The 22,347-nt window shown below is 48.0% G+C and overlaps 1 protein-coding gene across 2 annotated transcripts in view; it reads left to right on the forward strand.

Annotated features, from left to right (window-relative positions):
• The window catches only part of PORCN (porcupine O-acyltransferase), a 122,349-nt gene that overhangs the window by 86,481 nt on the left and 13,521 nt on the right, over positions 1 to 22,347 (forward strand). The window contains exons 6-10 of one of the 2 annotated variants that reach the window (XM_032966588.2): positions 8,896 to 9,026; positions 11,414 to 11,440; positions 13,218 to 13,232; positions 14,444 to 14,569; positions 20,428 to 20,528. In XM_032966588.2, the coding sequence (XP_032822479.1) occupies positions 8,896 to 9,026; positions 11,414 to 11,440; positions 13,218 to 13,232; positions 14,444 to 14,569; positions 20,428 to 20,528 (400 nt within the window). The remainder of the gene's footprint in view (positions 1 to 8,895; positions 9,027 to 11,413; positions 11,441 to 13,217; positions 13,233 to 14,443; positions 14,570 to 20,427; positions 20,529 to 22,347) is intronic. The other variant, XM_032966589.2, reaches the window with a different exon arrangement.

Here is a 22,347-nt window from a genome sequence, read left to right on the forward strand (position 1 = left end):
CATGCCTATAATGAGCCAACTGCAGTGTTTTTTTGTCAGAGAGAGAGATGTATGTATGATGGATATTTTGTGTCATCTTTCGTGACCAGGCTGAGACCATAAACTTGGTACACTTGAGAACCCAATTTAATTATGGGTGGCTGAAGCCCAGAATTGAGCCCAGGAATCTCAGCAGTGCCGGCTCAGTGCCATAACCCTTGAACCACTCTGGGCACCTCTGTCAAATTCCCTTTCTATTAAACACGGCCGGGGAGTTTGGGTGTGTGTGGGAAGGAAAATAAAAATCCATCGGGTCTGGTCACTGGGTCCCCACGTCTCTAAAGTGTTTAGGCGCAGCGAGCCATGCCGGTCAGCGGCAACTCAAAACCGACTCCGGGCGCGTGCTTTTGCGACTTTAATTGGCCCGCGCTCTCGAGCGGACGCGTCCTCGGGCGCGCGCCGTCGTCCCGCCGCCCTGCGGTGGCGCCTTTGACCTTTCGCTCTTTGTGTTTGCGGACTAATCGGCGAGCTGTCCATTAAGGCCGCTGGCAAGCACGCTCCCGAGTCGTCCCGTCGCGCTCCACCGCCGCCGTTTCCTCGCGAGACGCTCTCTTTCCCCGCGCTGTTTTCTGCTCGCTTCGTTGAGCGGCGCACGTTTTGCGGCATCGTGTTTAATTGCACGTGCATAACAAAGTGCTTTCGCAGTGAACGGAGCCCCCACCCAGGGAGCGCGCGGTGGCCTAACTCCTCACCTTGTGGATTTACAGCTGCGTTGTACGGCTATCTCCGTGCCCAACAAGCCGCAGTAGATAAAGATGAGGCTCTCAACCGCGTTTCATGTGACGTTCTGTCCTTCAGCTTAGATTACGTGACGAGGTGTAAGGTGCGAACGGACGATTCGCCAATGACCAAATCAACTGGGATGCACTTGATGTTGTCCGATCTCGGAATCTAAGTAGGGTTGAGGCCCGGACAGTGCCTGGATGAGCGGCCAGCATGAACATGTTGTCACATAGCTTGTGGGACTATGCGGTGGGCAGCAGTTGTTGTACTGCACTACCATGCTCCCACGCCTACGCTCCACGCATTCACCAAACCCGCATTGTCCAGCTTGGTGATGATCAAATAACCCCCCAAGACTGACGTGGCATGGAAAGACCCTCAGTGGATTGACAACTGCTCATGTCCACAAGGATGCATCGGTCCACAGTTACAAATTTCGCGGGGGCCGCCGTTCTCCTCTGCGCCACCGTGGCCACCCGTGGCGCTGCTTCGCTTATCAGCTGTCCGTCAGTTTTGTTGTGATACTCGCAGCGCATGGACCGCGTCGCAACCGTGCACGTTGCTTCTGTTTGTTGTGGGCTGAGCCCCTTCTCCTTCGAACCAAACCTTTCCCCAGTCATCTCATTGTCATCGTCATCCTCGTAATCGTGGACGTAAAGTTAATTTAACGTCTATTCAGTGTTTTATTATGTTAGTGTAATGTGCTGTTATTTGAATTCGTGTTTGGTGAAGAAATGGGCAACTTAATTAAGCTATGACGAGTCTGACCGTGGCCGTGGTTCCCCATTGGACCCTGTATTTTACCAACCACGGATTTGCCTACCACGGCCCGTTCCAGGAACCTGCTAACCCCCACGGTTGGCGAGAGGTTGTTGTGCAAGGTATGTATGTGAATGATGCGGAAATGTGATAATTAGCCTAAATGGGGCAAACAAAGCTTTACTTCGGGCTCCAACAAATATTACCAAATATATAAATAAAATGGTAAAAACAAGGCAAAAGAGAATACAGTTTTGAATTTATTTGCCATTCCAAATTGTGACAACTCATTTAATCACTGGTGCAGGAGGGGGGGAGATAAATCATTACGTGCCTATTAAGTACATTCCAGCTGTGTGTTCGAGTCATCACATGATGTGAAGACATCTTCTGGGACCCCTATAGGGAACCGAGCCTCATGTTGTCATTAAGGATGGGCTCTGAGAGAGAAATGACCACTTAATTTGTTCCACTTGAGTGCAAACCCACCCGGTTAGCGCACTTATTGGTGGCATGGCAATGGAGCAAGCTGTGGGTCACAGGTCACAGTGGGGGGCACAATCTTGTCACCTGGAAGGGCCCCGAGGAAGTGAATGCGCCACGGTGGCTAGATGTTAACTACCTCGCCTGGTATACAGGAGGTCGTGAGTTCCATCCTGAACCCTGACACCTGCTGTATATTTGGAGTTTGCATGTATCTCTCTCCACGTGGTGAGATGTTAACTACCTCGCCTGGTATACAGGAGGTCGTGAGTTCCATCCCGAACCCTGACACCTGCTGTATATTTGGAGTTTGCGTGTCTCTCTCTCCACGTGGTGAGATGTTAACTACCTCGCCTGGGATACAGGAGGTCGTGAGTTCCATCCCGAACCCTGACACCTGACACCTGCTGTATATTTGGAGTTTCCGTGTCTCTCTCTCCACGTGGTGGGATGTTAACTACCTCGCCCGGTATACAGGAGGTCGTGAGTTCCATCCCAAACCCTGACACCTGCTGTATATTTGGAGTTTGCGTGTCTCTCTCTCCACGTGGTGAGATGTTAACTACCTTGCCTGGTATACAGGAGGTCGTGAGTTCCATCCCGAACCCTGACACCTGACACCTGCTGTATATTTGGAGTTTGCGTGTCTCCCCGTGGTCTTGTGGATTTTTCTCTGGTTCCTCCGGTTTTTCCCTCTACATTCAGAATCACGCGTTCAGAGTATTTGGCTGCTGTAAATTTCCACACGATAATCCACTTGCGGCCAGGTCGCTTCTGAAAAAGAGCTACATAGCTCAGTGGGGCCTTATCTGGTAGAATTAAAAAAAAAAACTTTTCTTAATAGTTTTAATCATCGAAAAATGCGTATATTTAAATTCGTCTTGATTCTTAGCGTGGCAGTTATGTTGCGCGGTGTCACCTGCTTACGACGCAACCCGGCGTGTAAATTTTTTTTTTAACAAAAGCTGCCAGTGGACCTTCGGCAGGACACGGCTTGCGTTCAGGTTTTGTTACTTCGCAGCATCACGAGGGATAGTGGGGGCGAGGATATTGGTGGCTTGGCGAGACCTTCATCCAGCAGTGAATTGGCCTTGGCTGATAATGATGATGTGCGCTGCCCGTGTTCAGATGTTATGACATTGTAGCGTCGTGAGGGATAGTGGCAGCTCGGTGAGGCCTTCATCCAGCAGTGGATTTTCCACGGCTGATAATCATGTGCACAACAAGCCAACTACCAGCAGTGAAAGTACCACTGTCAGTGTTCTTTAATACGCGACTCACTTTCTTACTGCGCACGGCATGATGAGCCGAGAGGACGTGTGTAATGGTTTGTTTCGTGTTTCTCTATACAGTGAGGGAAAAAAAGTATTTGATCCCCTGCTGATTTTGTACGTTTGCCCACTAACAAAGAAATGATCAGTCTATAATTTTAATGGTAGGTTTATTTGAACAGTGAGAGACAGAATAACAAGAAAATACAGAAAAACGCATGTCAAAAATGTTATGAATTTATTTGCATTTTAATGCACACTCTTAAAGGCAGTGCTCCTAATCTCAGCTTGTTACCTGTATACAAGACACCTGTCCACAGAAGCAAGCAATCAGATTCCAAACTCTCCACCATGGCCAAGACCAAAGAGCTCTCCAAGGATGTCAGGGACAATATTGTAGACCTACACAAGGCTGGAATTGGGCTACAAGACCATTGCCAAGCAGCTTGGTGAGAAGGTGACAACAGTTGGTGCGATTATTCGCAAATGGAAGAAACACAAAAGAACTGTCAATCTCCCTCGGCCTGGGGCCCCATGCAAGATCTCACCTCGTGGAGTTGCAATGATCATGAGAACGGTGAGGAATCAGCCCAGAACTCCACGGGAGGATCTTGTCAATGATCTCAAGGCAGCTGGGACCATAGTCACCAAGAAAACAATTGGTAACACACTATGCCGTGAAGGACTGAAATCCTGCAGCGCCCACAAGGTCCCCCTGCTCAAGAAAGCACATATACATGCCCGTCTGAAGTTTGCCAATGAACATCTGAATGATTCAGAGGACAACTGGGTGAAAGTGTTGTGGTCAGATGAGACCAAAATGGAGCTCTTTGGTATCAACTCAACTCGCCGTGTTTAGAGGAGGAGGAATGCTGCCTATGACCCCAAGAACACCATCCCCACCGTCAAACATGGAGGTGGAAACATGCTTTGGGGGTGTTTTTCTGCTAAGGGGACAGGACAACTTCACCGCATCAAAAGGGACGATGGATGGGGCCATGTACCGTCAGATCTTGGGTGAGAACCTCCTTCCCTCAGCCAGGGCATTGAAAATGGGTCGTGGATGGGTATTCCAGCATGACAATGACCCAAAACACACGGCCAAGGCAACAAAGGAGTGGCTCAAGAAGAAGCACATTAAGGTCCTGGAGTGGCCTAGCCAGTCTCCAGACCTTAATCCCATAGAAAATATGTGGAGGGAGCTGAAGGTTCGAGTTGCCAAACGTCAGCGTCGAAACCTTAATGACTTGAAGAAGATGTGCAAAGAGGAGTGGGACAAAATCCCTCCTGAGATGTGTGCCAACCTGGTGGCCAACTACAAGAAACGTCTGACCTCTTTGATTGCCAACAAGGGTTTTGCCACCAAGTACTAAGTCATCTTTTGCAGAGGGGTTAAATACTCATTTCCCTCATTAAAATGCAAATCAATTTATAACATTTTTGACATGCGTTTTTGAGAATTTTGTTGTTGTTATTCTGTCTCTCACTGTTCAAATAAACCTACCATTAAAATTATAGACTGATCATTTATTTGCCAGTGGGCAAACGTGCAAAATCAGCAGGGGATCAAATACTTTTTTCCCTCACTGTAGATCCACTTAGGGATTTGATCCTGGTGCTTTTAAGGTGAAAAGGTAGCTGCCATTAGTGTGCTGTGTGTGCACTGATGCGCAGGAACATGCACTTACGGTTTGAACAATGTCACCAGTTTGTTTCTTAATCTTGGCTTTCCATTTTTGAAGATTGTGACCGCGGGCATACTGTGTACTTTTCCTTCAATTTCAGTTTGTTTCTAAAATTGATGCCTTAAATGTGTTGGAGGCTGTGATATTCGCACTGCAAATACCCCCACAGCTCCTGCGTTTCTTCCGGTTAAGTTGTACATGAAACAACTGGCATCTTCAATCGTTTAAACTGTTCAGAACAGTTAAGTGGGCTTGGGCAGGACACGTCATGGTGAGGAGACAATGGTCGAAGGCCAGGAATAACAACGCACTGGCAGCCAAGGAATGGAAAGCGTTAGAGAGTCCATCCACCGGGGAGATAGAGTGATGAAATCAGTTAATGAGAAGGCGCTGGGTGGATTATTACATTGCAGAATCGTGGGGATTAGTGGATGTTGGTGATGATAAAGGTGATCTTGTATCAATCTGCTCTTCACGTGTTGAGGTCATCATAATTCTTACAGTCCGGTGGTTTCATCTCGGCACGCGCGGATCCTTCCACAGAATTTCAGCGGGACCAAAATTCACGGTTATGTTTCCGCGTCCATTTGCCCCATTGTAGTTGTTGTTCCGCTGAAGAAAAATTTGTAACAATTATTTATGCCCGCTGTGGCGGTGGCTTCGTATGGGCGACCCGGCATTAAAGATTCAGGCAGCTGTCGTTAGGAGTAATCCGCCGCTGTCGCTGCCGCTGAATTTATGCCATCCTAAGTGGCGCCCTCCCGAATGCCGCGGAGCGATTAACCGTGCATCCCAGGCAACTCAAAGGGCAAGACTTGGTGTAGTTTCACCGTGAGCTTTATTGTGGACGAAACGCAGCAGTAATCACGGCTTGCTTGCCCACAGCTCAGCTGGAAATGGCTTAATATATACAGATTATTTTTTGCCGAACTCCTGTTCCCCTCATAGGCGTGATCGTGCTATATTTATGGTGTTTAATCACCGTGCTTGTGGTTAAAATATTCAGGAGTGGCTCTATTAATGATTGCCCGCCACTGGACGAAGCGGCCGTGCAAGGATTGTAAATGCTTAGCCTCCTCGTGGGCCCGGGAAGCAGAGGATGGAAAAAAAAGAAAAGTGAAGTGTCGGTCCAAACGTCCGTTGTTGTTGTGCGTGTGATATTTTGGTACGCGTGTAAAATGTACGCGCGTGTGTAAGTGCGTGCGTGTGCGCTGAGCATTTCTGTGAGGTCCTGGGGGAGGGAAAATCCCTCGGCCAGGAAAACATCGTGGCACAAAGTGAGGATGACCCTGCTGAGGCTGTGGTGCCTCAAATATTGGAGGAAGTCACCTCCTGTGAGTGGCTGGCTGAAGTGCCATCTGTTGAGGAAGTACTGAAGGCGATCCGGAGTCTGAGACCAGGAAAGGCAGCGGGCAGAGATGATCTTCCAAGCGAAATGCTGAGGGAGGGTGGCGTTTGTGCACAGACTGCCCTATATGACATCATAACAACAGTCTGGACCACTGGACGGGTTCCGCAGGATTGGAAGGATGCCCTGGTGGTCCCTCTCTTTAAGAAGGGGGACCGCACAGACTGCAACAACTACAGGGGCATCTCACTCCTCAGTGTGCCGGGAAAGGTCCTGGCAAGGATTATTCAACATCGCCTTGCCAGGCACGCTGAGGAGAGGCTTGCGGAGCCCCAATGCAGTTTAAGGAAAGGGCGGTCCTGCACAGATGCCATATTTTCTGTCCGTTTGCTACAGCAGAGGTGTAGGGAATTCCAGCAAGACCTACATCTCTGCTTTATTGACCTGGTCAAGGCCTATGATACCATCAGTAGGCCTGGGCTCTGGGTTGTTCTTCGTGCTTTTGGAGTACCTGACCCTCTGCTCACAATCATTAAGGACCTTCATGATGGTGAGCGGGCCCGGGTAAAACTACGTGGCCGGGAGTCGGAGCCATTCCCTGTACACCTTGGGGTGCGACAGGGATGTCCTCTGGCTCCCACATTATTTAACATCTATTTTGACCATGTAGTTCGTGAAGCCTTCAATAGCTGTACTGGGGGAATCTCCATATGGTACAGATATAATGGGAGGCTGATCGATGCCCGGGTGCGGTCAAGGGAATGCTCCCTATTTCTCAACCACGTTATGTATGCTGATGATTTGGTAATAGCTGCTCATTCAGAGGAGGAGTTGTAGACACTGCTGCTGAGACTGGAGCGTGCCACTAAGAGATGGGGCCTTACCATCAGCCCCACCAAAACTAAGCACCTGCCTGGGTATTTTGTACCATCGGACACTCCACCCCCACAACTCCCAATCGGTGATGGGGCAGTTGTGGAGAGAGTGGAGAGTTTCCCATACCTGGGCAGTGTGCTTATGACCGGCTCCAGTTTAACAGCAGAGGTCTCACTCCGAATCAGTCGAGCGGCAATATCTTTTCATCGGTTGCGTAACGCTGTGTGGAAGCTACCTGGTCTGTCGCTCCGCACTAAGCTTCAGGTTTTCTCGGCCACGGTCATTCCCTCCCTTCTCAACGCTTGCGAAACGTGGACCCCCCTAATGGAACATCTTTGCCGGTTAGAAACATTTAGGCTGGCCTGCATACGATCCATCCTGGGTTTAACCAGGCTGGATTGTGTGAGGAGCTCACAAATCCTTGAAAGATCTGGGCATGGTCCCATCGGTGAGCTCCTCCGGCAGGCAAGGCTGCGTTGGCTGGGTCATGTAGCCCGCATGCCCAGCCACCGCATGCCGAAACGGCTTTTGTTCGGCCGGATCGAGGGGGCTCAACGGGCGCGGCACGGGCTAGAGAAGAGATGGAGTGATGTGGTACAGGAGGACGTGGAGCTGAGTGGACTTGCCGATGACTGGTACCAGCGGTGTCAAGATCGGCCTCTGTGGAGGAGGCTCGTGAAGGACGCTACTGGGCAGTTGGAGGCAGTCACCCTCCAACAACAACGGAGGGCGGAGGAGCGACGCTCACAACAACGAGCGGAGCGCGGGGTGGCTAAAGCACAGCAGGTTGGCACAGTAGTGGGCACAGGTGGTGCATCAGCCAGTCATCTCAGTCAGTCGACCCGTGGCACCTGGGTCTGCCCTGTGACCTCCTGCCAAGGGGGGGTTCGACACTTCACGTGGCCTCAAGGTGCACATGGCCTGGCACAAGCGTCGTGGTGACGTCACCGCCACTTAGTGGCGAATGGCGGTTGTTGTTGTGTGCGCATACAATTAAAATTATGATAGCAATTTACAGCCCTTCATCCACTGGTGTGTCAAGGCCCCCCCCCCCCACGCCTTTCGGGCACAGATGTTTATTGACCATATTTCACCAGACCGGGTCAGTGCAGTTTGGGAAAGTGGCAAGATGGACGGGAATAAAACTTTTGTCACTTGGTTTTATAGCGCAGTGTGCTAACTAATCATTGTACCCCTGTCCTATTCTTCAACTGTATTAGCAGTCCGATCGATGATTTCATAGAAAGGGTGGAGCAGTGGCACTTTGCTTCGTGTGATGCTCTTGACAACCAAGTAACCGGAATTATCTTCCCATTAACGGCAAACATCAGCGGAAATTGATATCTGAACCGATCCTGGGCCCACCCGCCTTAACCAACTCACATTCAGCAGTTTGGTGATGTATGGACAAACGATGTCCATGACCAACTTGGCGTGGACAGGCCTTCATCCAGCAGTGGATCGATGAAGCGACTCTGAATTAAAGTTAGGTCAATTTTTTTCAACACATCTCTGTTCAATAGGATTACATTTTCCTGCGGATCCTATGTCAACACTGAGATGTTCAACTGAGAAAACCCCAGCATGTAAACCGATGACGCTCAAAACTATGCACTGCCTCTCACAGGCCCACTTTGTATCCCTGCAAGGCAGGCGTTCTCGTGCGCGCGAGGTAACGCACAGCGGCACCCCCCTTGTTTGACCCCTGCAGGACTGGCCTTGGTGTAAGAAGTCTCTGATCAGCCTGACCAAGTCCATCTGCTGCCTGGTGGTGTCCACATGCCTGGCACCGTATCTCTTCCCATACATCATCCCCATCTACAGGTTGGGGTTCCTCAACAAGTAAGTCCTGCCTTGGACACCCTTCCTCTCCGCCCGCAAAGACAGCGATCTTTCCCCCCCCGCGTAGCCGTCAGAGGCTGCGGAGGGATGAAGCACGCGAAGGAAGGGGGCAAGGCGGTGTTGCCAGCACCAAGCCTGGACTCCCTTGTCTGCCCAGTGCTGCCGATGTTTGCGCAGCCACCCTAAGTTGTTTGCTAATTTAAGGCTGCATCGACCTAAAGGGAGGCTCACATCTGGTTCAGAATCCGCTTGCCATCGATGTGTGGCTGTCTCCAGACAGGAACAAGAGAGCTGCGTCAGGTTACATTTCACTGCCAAAAAAAAGTTTATTTTTTTTTAATGACGTGAGCTTTGTAGCACGCAGCACTGCGCGCGCACAGCGTATAAACCATTTCACTTGCAGCATCCGAGCGTTATTACCAGCAGCGTTGCACTCAATACTTTAGTACAAGGATAATATTTAACGGAAAAAAATTACGGTCAAACGCCTTAACTCAAGGCAGACCACTTGTTCCTCATAATTCTTTACAAGGCAATGATATTACAATTGCCGGGCATGTTCACACGAGCAAGCGGCGGCGAATGAATTCATTAAAATTCGTACACAATTCGGCGCACTTTTTTCCTCCTCCTCCGACGAAGTGTAAACGAGTTTCTGTTAAAAATGGTGCAGCAGCATAGAGACAATTTCCAATTACTTTCTGCGCGCTCAGAAACAGGCCCTTCGTCACAGCAAACTACATGCGTAACTATTTCCAGCGGTCAGACTCTCCACGCGGAAAGAGGGCTGCGATGGATTATTGCTTTCACTTATCGCGCGATAAGGTCCTTTGCACGCGGTAAGACACGCACACACGGAGCCACCAGGGGCATAGCGTCGGCACAGCGGCGGAAAACTTTGTTTGGGACGCTTAAATATAGAATAATCATAATAAATCAAGCCATTGGCTCTATTATTTTTGAAAATGAACGTCCAATGTTACTTCGAGCAGAGCATTTTAACCCTTCCCCATTCCAATGACGTACGTGTGTGTCACGTAGGTCATTGGAATGGAGGTGGAATAAAAATTGAAATATCCGGGAGGGCGTTTGGCACAGTTTTGGCGCCAGTACCATATCTTTAAAACAACGGCCCTCTATGCCTCTCCGAATAAAATGAACGCGAAACTGCTTGCACGTCCCGAGATCCAGCGGTGAACGGGAGCGACCCTGCAACTTGCAGGCGTCTCGGAACATGAAAGGGTTGATTAATGGTGTCGGTTGACACTTTAGGTCAGTGCCAAGTTGACACCCAACCAGCTCGTTCCCATGGATAACCAGCTCTCAAGTCGGCTCAAGTGTACCTGCCCCGATTTTTCACACGGTTGGATAAAAAAAAAGGTGTTCACGATTGTCACAAGTTAGTCGAGTTACCGCGTGAGTTGGGAAGGTCTCTCTAAAGTAATGTGCATGTGTATATCCGCCCGGCGTGAATTCTGACGTACGATCCGGCGCAGCCAGAGAAGCAAAGTCATCCCTGTGAATTTGGAATTCTGCTCAGATTAGCAGCCGACTCGAATCGTCTCAATTCACGGAACTGCGGTGTTGGGAGGCGGGGACTTCAAGTATCTAACGCGGAGCTCTGTGGGTCATGGAGACAGGGCGTATAAGAGGTCACATGATCATAGTTTTGGCCAAAGTGGTTACCGGTGCAGGGAGGCCAGCGCCGTGTTGCGCCATTGATCTTTTAAAGGGACGGCACTGGGTAGCATTGTCTCGTCCTCAAGGCACGACGTTCATCGCAGCGCTATCGATACTGACAGAAACATGTCGGTTTTGTTGAAATGCATTTTGCACCCGAGACACAGCAGCTCCGCTCGAACGGGCAGCTGAAGCGGATCTGCTGTGCCATGTGTCTGTGTGCGTCAGTGTGTCTGTGTGTGTGTGTATGTTTATCTTGTGTGGGGAGCGGTGGTGTGCTACGAACCCGGCGACCCGAGTTCGATTCCCGATCACGGCCAACATCAGTGACAATTATGAAAACCCGTCCTGGGCCTCCCCTAGGTGTACTCAGCCAAAAATGAGTACCTGGTGCAGTGTGTAAATATCGGGACTAGGGAGACAAAGGTGGCCGGGCGTGATGCTTGCCATCCACCTCCTCCGTGTGACCGTGCCGGCCTTCATAGGTGCTCGCTAACAGCACTTGCCCCAACAGGCTGTCGAGACTATATGGGGGATCTTTGTCTTTTTTGTCTTTTTGTTTATCTTGTGTGTTTATCTTTGTGTGTGCACCTGGCCTGGCACAGGCGCTGTGGTGATGTCACCGCCACCTGTTGTCATTTATCTTGATCAAATCTTCTTTATTAAACCATTTTTTCTCGTTATCTACTGCTTTGCTGCTCTTCCAGGAAGGGGAAAAAAAGACGGAAGATAAGGTAAAGGCTTTTCTGAAATTGACAGCGCATGCATGGACAGAGATGATTTGGCAAAAAAATAGATAGCCAGCTGATAATACGACTGTAAATAGGAAGTGGACCTCTTCGTATAATAGGAATAAAAAAATCTATATAATTTTTATATACTTGAGAATTTTAATAATTACAGATCAATTATATAGAAAGTTTTTTTTTCCTTTGAGGTAGCACCGCAATCTCTATCCTCCCCATTATTACACATTTTTTAATCAACATATTTTGTAATTTCACTCAAATCATAGGGTTTCCAGCCGCCGAGGCAAGACGAGTATTTATTTATTTGGTTTAATGCACTTTTCATTCCCGTTGTTGTGGTTGCGCCATGAGGAGACAAGAGAGAACTGGCACCACCTGTGAATTTGCCAGCCGGGTAGGAGGGCTGGCCACGTGTACCCCTTCAGCCAGGCCTGCAGTGGGCCAATTGCAACCCTGCCGACTGCTCATAGTAACGCAGTGAACCAAATTACTCAAATTGGGATAACACGTAGCAATCCTGGCGCCCCGCTACTGGCATGCTAGTGCTCACCTGCAGGCCCATCCAGTCAGCATAAGTCACACGGGAACAGCTATTGCCCCCCGGGGTTTAAATGTTTGAGATTTCGATGTCATGTAAGGCACTTTCAGTTGCCGAGCCATTTAAGCACCAAAATAAGAGCAAAGATTCTTATTGTTATTATCACCTTAACCCGGCCACATACATTGCCTTGAGCTAAAGATCCTGCCATCGGTTTTGGGTGCACTGGCATTTGTAATCTGGGGATTTGTACACAGGGTTGGTGGATCATGTCGAGATTTGCCTTATAGGACAATCACGAAAACCTGCAGGGAAAAGGGGCGCTTCTAAGAGGTAGTATTCGAAGTAGGTAGGTAGCTCACCTGCCCTTGCAAAAACATTTTTTTCATGTTATCTCTAGGTATTCTGATATTTTTCCAACATATCAAACACTTACTCATTCTTTCAAATGTCCTGAGTTGGAGGCCCTCTGCCAGCAACGGAGTGAACAAAGTAACTTTATGGTTTACCTATACCAAATATCCCCTATTGCTGATTCTTGAGACTCAAGTGTGACGTTTCCTAAATTGACAAATATATATTTAATAACTTATGATTTAGCGTAATAATTAAGCTGCCCTTTGGCGCGCGTTATAAAATAATGGAAAAATATTTTCAGTTTTAAAAGAATAAAAAAAATTACGTGAATGCAATGACACCTAATTTTTATGTATAAAAATAAGTTTTCAACTTTTCACAATAAACCAATATTAATAGTAAACATAAGTCAGAGGGCAATCGGCAAAGCCTGCACTTCCTATTCATCACAATCAGCCAAGATCAGTCCACTGCTGGATGAAGGACCTTCCCAAACCGCCAACTACCACATGCCACAATCTCGCGATGCGCCAATCCGTCGAGCACCTGCACACGAACTGATCTCATCGCTCCATCTCCAGGGCGGACGTTCTCTCGGACGCGTTCCATTTCCATTCGGCGTTTTTTAAATGTCCTTGCGTTGTATCGAATGGCGGGGGGGGGGGGGTGGGATGTGTCACTGAACCCGGCTCGAGTGCTGGCAACAGGAGGCGCGTGTCTAAGTTTGCACGACGCGTCGAGCTTTGCTCGATTGTCTCTCGTCAGGCGTCTCTGCATTAACGTTTCAGTTTCTCTCTCGACTGAACTCTTTTTCTCATGTCGCCTCCCTGCCCTGCCCTGCCCCTCTTCTCCATTTCTCTTCTCAAGGGCCAGATTGCCAAGGTAATGTGCCGATGCAGACTCCCCCAGCAAACTAAATGCACACAAGCTGCAGAGGTTTTTCGCAGACAATATCACAAATCCTAAGAGATTTTTTGGGGTGAGGCCAAATTTGTGTCGTTAAGACCCTCCACCAGCTGACACGGCCAAACAAATTAAATTGTCATGGGTACAAGAACGTGCTAATCATAAATGTTTTTCAGCTCGCTGGTAAGTTGGGAGAACTGTCATCACAATCAAATTTAGCAGCCATATACGCCGTTTAATTTCAAACTAAGCCACACGTCACTAGGATTTTTATTTCGACTTCTTGGATCTTGGTAGCCAGTCAGTAGCTGCGAGTTGCATAGATGTAATGTAATTAAAGTAGAGTAGAACAGCCCTTATCTTTTACAGGGTGGGGGTGAACTTAGCGAATAATATCTGTAACATAATCAATAATGACCGGGAACCATTTATTATTATTATAATAATTAGTAACAATGGGACTGTTCCAGGTTGTAATGCACTGCACAGTATCACTTGCTCCTAATGACAGAGAACGCCTAAGAGCCACGAGGAACTACAGACAGGCAAGCAAGGCAGCCAGGCAGTGAGCTGGCATTAACAATTACCCAAGCTCTGTTGCCCTGCATATATTAAGATGTTTTAAACAAATTAAAATGTGTTTATACACCACCCAAACTTCCAACGTGTGGCTGTGTCCCTGCCTGGGTGACATTGTAAGTCGCCGTATTAATCCCACTTGGACAAATTGACTATTTTAAATAAACTATTTTTATTTTACCAGGTAAGGCCCACTGAGCTATATAGCTCTTTTTCAGAAGCGACCTGGTCACAAATGATAGCTCAACAAAGTGGCTTATCGTGTGGACGTTTACAGCAGCCAAATACTTTAAACGCGTGATGATTCTAAGTGTGGAGGGAAAAACCAGAGGACCCGGAGAAAAATCCACTCGACCGCGGGGAAGAAAGACATGCAAACTTTAAATATACAGCAGGCGTTAGGGGCGGGACCGAACCCGCAACCTCCTGCATACCAGGCGAGGTAGTTAACATTGCGCCACCGTAGTGCTACTTGTTCACTTCAGGCGGTCAAAGTGTCCCCATGTTCTAATGTGGGCGCCCACAGTGGCGAAATAAAGGCACGAGCGGAACATGACAGTTCCTCGGCACCCATCGGCCAGTGACGCCGGTGCCCTCTCCCCTCCCAGGTGGCTCAACGCGTACCAGACGGCGCTGTCCTTCCACTTCAGCAGCTACTTCGTGGGCTTCCTGTCGGAGACGAGCTGCACTCTCGCCGGAGGGGGCTACTCCGAGGAGAAGGATCATGTCAAGTGGTGAGGAGTGGGGCAGGGAGGTTCGCTCATGCAACAAAGACAATGATTCCTCCCCCCCCCCCCCTATATAGCCTTAATAGACTTTTGGGGCAAGTGCTGTTTGCGACCACGCCCGGCCGCCTTTGTCTCCTCCCAGTGGCGATGTTTACACACTGCACCAGGTGCTTATTTGAGGCTGAGTCGACCTTGGGGAGGCCCTGGACCGTTTCAAATAATCGTGACTTGTGTTGGACGTGAGCAGGAATCAAACTCGGGTCACCCGGTTCGTAGCACAGAGTGCTAAATCGCGACACTACCGCTCATGCAACACATGCACACACACACATATGTATGCCCACACATGCATGCACATCCATACACACGGGCACACGCACATATGCACAAGCAAATAAAGCGTAGCCTACGCAGGCTGTTTGGGGCTATTGCTTATCTTATGCAGATGTATATAGCGCTTTATTCCAAGGCGTTTTGCAGCAATTATAAAATTGTACATTAGATTATAGTGGTTGAGCTAATGTGTGGGGTTATTAAAAGTGATGGTGTAGTTATGGTGACAACTAGGAGAACAGCCATGGGAGTTTAAGGAGGAGTTGGGGGTAGTGACAGGGTTTGGGATCGTGATAGGGGTATTGATAGGGGTTGGGGTAGGCCTGGTTGTAGCTGGGGGGCAGGGAGTAGCAGTAGTAGGGTGAGCAAGCGAGAAGAGATGGGTTTGAAGGGAGGAATGGAAGCAGGTTAGCCAGAACCTATGAAGGCCAGCACGGTGCACGAGAGGGTGGTTGTGGCCAGAACCACGTTCTATTTTTTTTTAAGACTGAGGCAACCTAGGGGAGGCCCCAGGCGTTGTTCAAATAATCGCAAAACGATGTCAGCCGTGGACGGGAATGGAACTTGCGTCGCCTGGCTCGCAGCGCTACGTGCTCGCCACGACGCTGCCGCTCCACACAACGAGCACAGACGCAGTCGGGCGCGCTACACAAAACCATTCACCCCGTTAAAAAAAAAAAATACCCCTTTTTTTCTGTTGTTGCAAATGTGTTACATTGTTAAGATTTCCCGACAGGTGCAGTGTTCTGTGCAGGCAACGATAAACAGAGGTGAGGGCAGGCGACATGGATCCACGGTGCAAAAACACGGATTCAAGAAGCTCGAATCGCATTCAGCAGAAGATTACATCGTGGAACAATATGGGGGGACACGCTTCAGTTGTGTCGGATTACAAAGCAAGCAGCCGCGACAGATGGCAAAAAATTCACGACGACACAAAAAAACAACAGCCTCATGGTAAACACGCCAGCTTTAGACATTATATGTTCAGACATTACATCTCGAGTAATGATGCATTGAAAGAAGGAGGCAGTAAACATTTGGAAGACACGGCGTGAATGAGCATCGTGCAAGCAAACGCCAAGACATAAGTCAACCCACTCTTGATGGGCTTTGAAATGTCTTCGTATCCGATGTGTAAATTTTCTGCTTCAGTGAACATATACAATACGTAACCGGCTAATTAAAAATAATAGTGGGGCCTTTACCATCGCGGTGACAGTAATAGTCGCAATAAAACATAGTGCTTTTATTTTTAATGATCCTGTAATTCTCTTATTTTCTCTATTCATATATTTACGGTGTACGAGGGGATGCCCCAAAACCAGCTTACTCTTTATTTTTTTTCTCAGTCATTTTACATTTATTACTCATCGTGCGTGGGAATGTCGTCAGCATTCCTCAGACGGCAGAAGTCGTAACAATAATAGTTTGCACTTTAAAAGCACCTTTCACCCGGAGGTCGCAAAGTGCTGTACAGAGCAGAAGTTCTCCTCCAGCTTGACAATTCTTTACCAGACACGGACCCTGGCAACATCAGAGGCTGGTGCAGTTTGCTTGGCCTGTGCTGACCCATCCCCCCCCCGCACAGCCCGGATCTGGCAGCCTCAGATTTTTAATCGCCTTGAGTCATTTGAATGACGGCCTATGTGGGGAATTTTTTTTTTTAAATGACGCTGCTGTACAAGAGAATTACGCCATTTGCACATGGTTACGCGACGCTCGCGAACACTTTAGCCGTAATGGGACGTTGGCCCTGGTTCCACATTGCTGCAAGTGCTTGTAAAATGGCGGAGTTAATGGTGAAAAATAGCCGCACTTTAATTTTACATCCCATCAGGGAATGGGAAATATTTTTTTAGATCAGGCAAAAAATGTTATTCAGAAATAAACTGGAAAAATGTATTTAAGGATGTTTCTTTATGATGTCAGAGTTACTTGAAAGGTGAATCATAGACTTATGATTAAAATAGTCTAAAATTATGTGGTTTTATTATCATAGGCATCTGGAGTTTTTACTGTTGACTGCTAACACTATGGATACGATTATCGTCCAACTCACAGAACATGGGGACACTTTGATGGACTGCAGTGAACAAATAGAGAAGAGCAGCATTCATTTGCTGGCCCAAAGTAGCGCCACGTATGGCTATGAGATGTTAACTACCTCGCTTGGTGTACAGGAGGTCGTGGTTTCGATCCCAACCCAATAACGCCTGTGCATTTGGAGATTGCATGTTCTCTCTGTGATCGCGTTGATTTTTCTCCTCGTTTCCCTCCACATATTAAGACACTTTATTGAGATTTGTGGCCAGGCCACTTCTGAATAACAGCTATACAGCTCAGTAGCCCTTACCTGGTAACCTAAAAATAGTTTCGTTTATAAATCAAAGGTATGGCCAAAGGTAAAGCATGTCAAGGTTATCCAATTAAAGCAATGGGTGAAAGTGGGGACAACTGGTGGAACATAGCCCCAGCTGAAACGAATGGCACAGTGTACAGGTAACACTGGCACAGTGTACAAATAACAGGATAAAGTGGCTACCAAAGCCTCCAATCCTCCAGATAATGGGCAGGGATACTGAATGAATGAATACGTATCAGAGAATGTCTGAAATGCTATAATCGCCCACACAGTCCGGCGTTTTAGATTAAACAAATACTCGTAGGCCATCTACAGACGCCACCACCCGGCGAGCTTACTAGGGGCACAGCGGGGCACACAAACGCAGTGCTTCCACCATAGCAGATGGGAAGCCAACTGCTGGCCCGGCCACAGCCTCCGTTGCCCTTCCAGAGGGGGTAATGTCCGAGCAGTGCATAGGTGCTGCCTATAAATACACCCATTACAGGAGGACTTCACTCGCCAGACCACTCACACTTTACAGCCGTCATCCGTTGAGCAGGTGTGATCGGGAAAAAGGGGGTGAGAGAGCAGGCTGCCTTCGAAATCTTAAGTACCGTCGTGCTCATTGACAACGTAGGGCAGTCCAGTTATTGTAGCATCGTCTCATCATTGTTAAACATTACGGGAGTCATATTTCTCCGATTTATAAGCATTGCACACGAAAGGTTTGTGAAAAAAAATTAAAACAGCTGCGTTGCAGCAGCAGCTCACTCCCTCCACTCGCTGGTTTATTGCAGACAAGCCGTGCTGTGGTCGCTGTTTCCCACGAGCACTACGATGGGATTGGTTTTTTTTTGTCAAATTCCATCCGCAAAGCCCATACCGGATATTTAGGTGCACGCGTTTGACACACCACCACCACGCTGCCAATTTAGAGAACCCATCTATTTCACCGAACCTTTCCAATCCATTGCCTGATAAAGGCCATACTTCACAATGCCGGTCAGTGCCGGTGGGTGAAGTCGGGTGGTGGGAAACTGGTTCAGATATCACGACTTTGTGTTCAAGGGACGCATCCCTTCAATAAGCTGATAATGGCTTGGGCCGATGTTGATGTCACACACACACACAGAAGAGAGCACAACTCTCTTTGACGTGAGCAATGCTGCTTAGAAATTGTGGAGCGAGCATGAGTAATGATCCCTGCTGTTCGGCCCTGGTTTTTATTTTATACTAACTTCTTTGCTGTAATATTTACGAAAAAACCGAGCAGAGTATAATTCTATCTTGTGTAAATTTAATGGCAGTGAATCTAGCACAAAACTTCATCATAAAACACCTCGCTTCATGTCACTGTAGCACTGTATATAACCTTCAATTTGTTAAAATTCACTGCTCTGATAAAGCAAAGTTTGTGGGGAATAATAGCCATTTTCTATACTCTTGAGGCATAAGCAATTGGGAAATAACACTTACTACCCAGGACGCTGGCATGGAACTTGCGGTTCCCCAGTGGCCGCCTCGCTGGCATGCGCCGTTTTGTTTTGTCTGTGGTTCCCTCGACGACTGTGAGATGCAATCTGCATGTGCGACGACTGACGATGTACCAGACGCGCGGGTGTGGCTGACGCTTCCGCTTGAGGGCTGTGCATCTCATCCCACCGGCGATCAGGGAAATGCCGCTGGCGAGCTGTTCCCCGCAGTCATTGTCGTTCGCGATGGACGGCTGAAGAAGATAAAACTAAACATTAACCGCGATTCGAATTGAAAATATTGACAAGTGTGGGAAGGCAGACCCGTGGTAGAGAATGGGGATTGGAGTTTAGGAAACTTTGCTTTCGGGCTGTGGTCACTCGGTCTATGCCAAGTTACACAACCCCAGAACAAATTGTGCAATTGCTGTAAATTTAAGCTGCCGGGCATAGTGAGCATGCGATGAAGTATGTGCATGCACTCGCACGAACAACATTGATAACCCTGGCTTTATGCTGAGGGTATTGCTTTGTACAGATTAAACACGCCCCCGCCCCTCAGCCCCCCCCCCGCCTCCCCTAGCCCCCCCCAGCCCCCACCCCCGCAGCCCCCCCCGGCCCAAGCCAGCTCCATGTTCACATAGCGGTACCAATTTCCGGCAAGCAAATTCTGTTTTTTTTGCAATTTCTTTTGAGCTGGCACAATTGCTCAGAGGTTGAGAGTATTGAGTAGCACCACTAAGAACCTGAGTTCGAATCCAGGCTTCGGTCACACGTGATGAAACCGGGTTCTCCCGTGTTGTACAAGTTGGACTCAGTCTCGTCACTCATGACTGCACACACAAAAATCTACCATGATACATTTCGGTTTTTTATTACTTTATTTTGGCTAAATTCAGGCTGTCAGGATTTTTTTTTATAAGCAGTCAAGTTTGACTCGCACGAAACAAACATTTGTCTGCAGCAGGTCACGCAGAAAAGCATGTCCTGGTTATGGATTAAAAAAAAACCTTCGCGGAAGTAGTTTTGCAATATCTCCTTCTGCGGACCGTTCTCGAACACATGGAGGGTGATGCGCTGCTCTGGAAGAGTAAAAACAATCTACTTTTAAAAAACTATTCATTTGAATCTACAGGGCATAGCAAGCGTGTAATAAAGCGCATGTATGCACATGCACAAACATCAACAATAACCCTAGCTTCACTCTGAACTAGACCAGGATGTGGTTTAATACGTTTGCCGGTCAACTATGATGGACTTGATCAATGTTAATTGCTGGCGAGATCTCTCCAAACTGAATCATTCCAGGGTGACGCGTGTGATAGTGTGCGTGCGTGTAGTTTGTGGGGAGCTGTGGTGTATGTGCTAACCGCACTTCACTGCCGAATCTGAAAACCTGGGTTCGACTCTCGGACATGGCTAACATCAGTGTGGCGGGGCGATATCGGAACCCTCTCTCGGCCTCCCCAATGTCAGCTCAGCCTTAAATTGAGTGCTCGTGGCTTTGTGTAAGCATCAGCATGGTGGAGACAAAGGCAGCCAACAAAGGTGCCTGCTAACAGCATTGCCCCAACTGTCAATGCAAGCTCCTCCCATTCGGACGGTTTGCTACGTACGGTGCGAATAGACGTTCCACATACATACACCGCTACATGGGAGATCCTCCGTCTGCTGTGATGTGTGGGTAACTCGTGACGTGTTTACATATTTAGGGACATGGACGTCTCCCATCCGCTCAACATTGAAGTGCCGAGGTCCATGGTGGAAGTCGTCACAAGCTGGAACATTCCCATGTCTCGCTGGCTCAACACGTGTGAGTTCCCAGTTGCAGTGCTCAGATCGTCCAGCAACGTGGTGCCTGAATACACATGCACCGCGGCTGACGTGGGACTACAGTACCGCAAGCACGCGACTCTCTTGCGGAGAAGTGGCGGCGCGCTGTTTTTTGCTCGCGCTGCATTGTGAAACGGATGACCCGAGTTTGATTCCCGGCCACGGCTAACATAATTGGCGAGTGACGTCTGAACCGGTCCTGGGTCCTCCACTTCACCAATCGACACTGACAAAAATGGTGAAGTATGGTCAAACAACTCCCATGACTGACACGGGCGTGTGGAAGCCTTCACCCAGGAGACCCAGGAGATCACAAACAGTCCAGGGTTTCCTTGCTTAAACAAATACTGCTGAATAATATTGATCTGGAAAGACGATTATTCTTTGTTTTGGACTTATGCAGATATAGGTGCATGTCAATTTTTATTTAGGCACTTAGAGTTGCCTTTAATTTGAATATTTTTTTTTTACAATGTAAATGTGTATCTGATACAAAGCAATGAGTGCGAAGGGATTATTTAATAGAAAAACCGATAAAAAACAAACGAAGATTATTAAGTGCCAAGATTGGCTATACCATTTTAATAACTTTTATATGTTTTGTTACAAAGAAGAAAAAAGCTAAAAGTTTTGATTACTTTCATATTTTAAATCTAAGCCAGCAAGACTTATTTGATATGGCTCTTTTCTTGCGTTAGTTACTCATTATTTTGTCTTCGTTACCATCGTGATGCGTTTAGCAGAGCGTAGGTTATATTTAAAGCCATGGTTCGAGCATTCGCTTCAGCTTCTGTCAGTCCCAATGTAAAATCGGCTTTGACATTGCAAATAATATCTTTTTTTTAAGTTAAGTTGTTTTCTGTCACTGTGTGGTATAATTAGTTTTATTTTTAGCCTCTGCTCTCGCTTAAAATTCTGGCCTTCAAAAGATAAATGGGAAGCTTGAATGTTCAATAATAATGGGCCCGAAATGTGCTGGTTCAACGTCGGCGCTGTAAATATTGATGACGACAGCACCCGCGGAACTTTGCTCTTTCGACAAATGGAGATGGATCTGTGTCACAAACAACAAAATTATTTCAGGAAAAGACAAAACAAAAATGTTGGTTTAATGTCCACGAACACAACGTGGCCTACCTCTTCCCCCCTCTCATCTCACTCCGACAACCGAGGCCTCCTCTCTAAACTCGGTCAACCATCACTCGACGAGAGGTCGCTTCACTCTCCTGTTGTTCCCACCGCCTCGCATTACATTCCTGTTGCACACACTGCTCAGAGTCTTACTCGGTTCCATCCCAGGCTCAAGACTTTTCCTCTACTCTTGTGCCTCGGCCTCCCTCTCAATGAAGTGCCTTTCTACCGTAATGTAGTCTCAATTGCATCCCCCCACACCACCGTCCCCGATTCCCTGCTATAAAAACAAAACCTCTTCAAACTCTCTTTCTCTCCAGATTGACACATTTTCCCAGATTTGTACAGCGCCTTGAGATGCGGTTTTCTATTCTGTGCAATTTAATTTACGGCCCTGTCAATCTTCCCGTGAATTATGGATTGCCGATGCCGTTCCGGTCATCGGGGTTGTTGCATAATACTTCACCACCCCACGCCGGTTGGTGTCAGCTTGTAAAAGAAGGGATTCGCTATCACTCTCCGCTGATGTTGGCCGTGGTCGGGAGCCCAACTCAGGCCACTGTCTTCATAGTCTACGACGTTCACCACTGCAAACACTGCTACACCGGTTGCCACATCGGTCACTGGGAGGTTGTTTCGACCATACTCTTTGGTTATTTCGGTAAAGT

The sequence above is a fragment of the Petromyzon marinus genome, chromosome 36 (genome assembly GCF_048934315.1).
Source record: "Petromyzon marinus isolate PM22_M1 ecotype Great Lakes invasive population chromosome 36, UKy_Petmar_22M1.pri1.0, whole genome shotgun sequence".
Classification (NCBI taxonomy): Eukaryota; Metazoa; Chordata; class Hyperoartia; order Petromyzontiformes; family Petromyzontidae; genus Petromyzon; species Petromyzon marinus.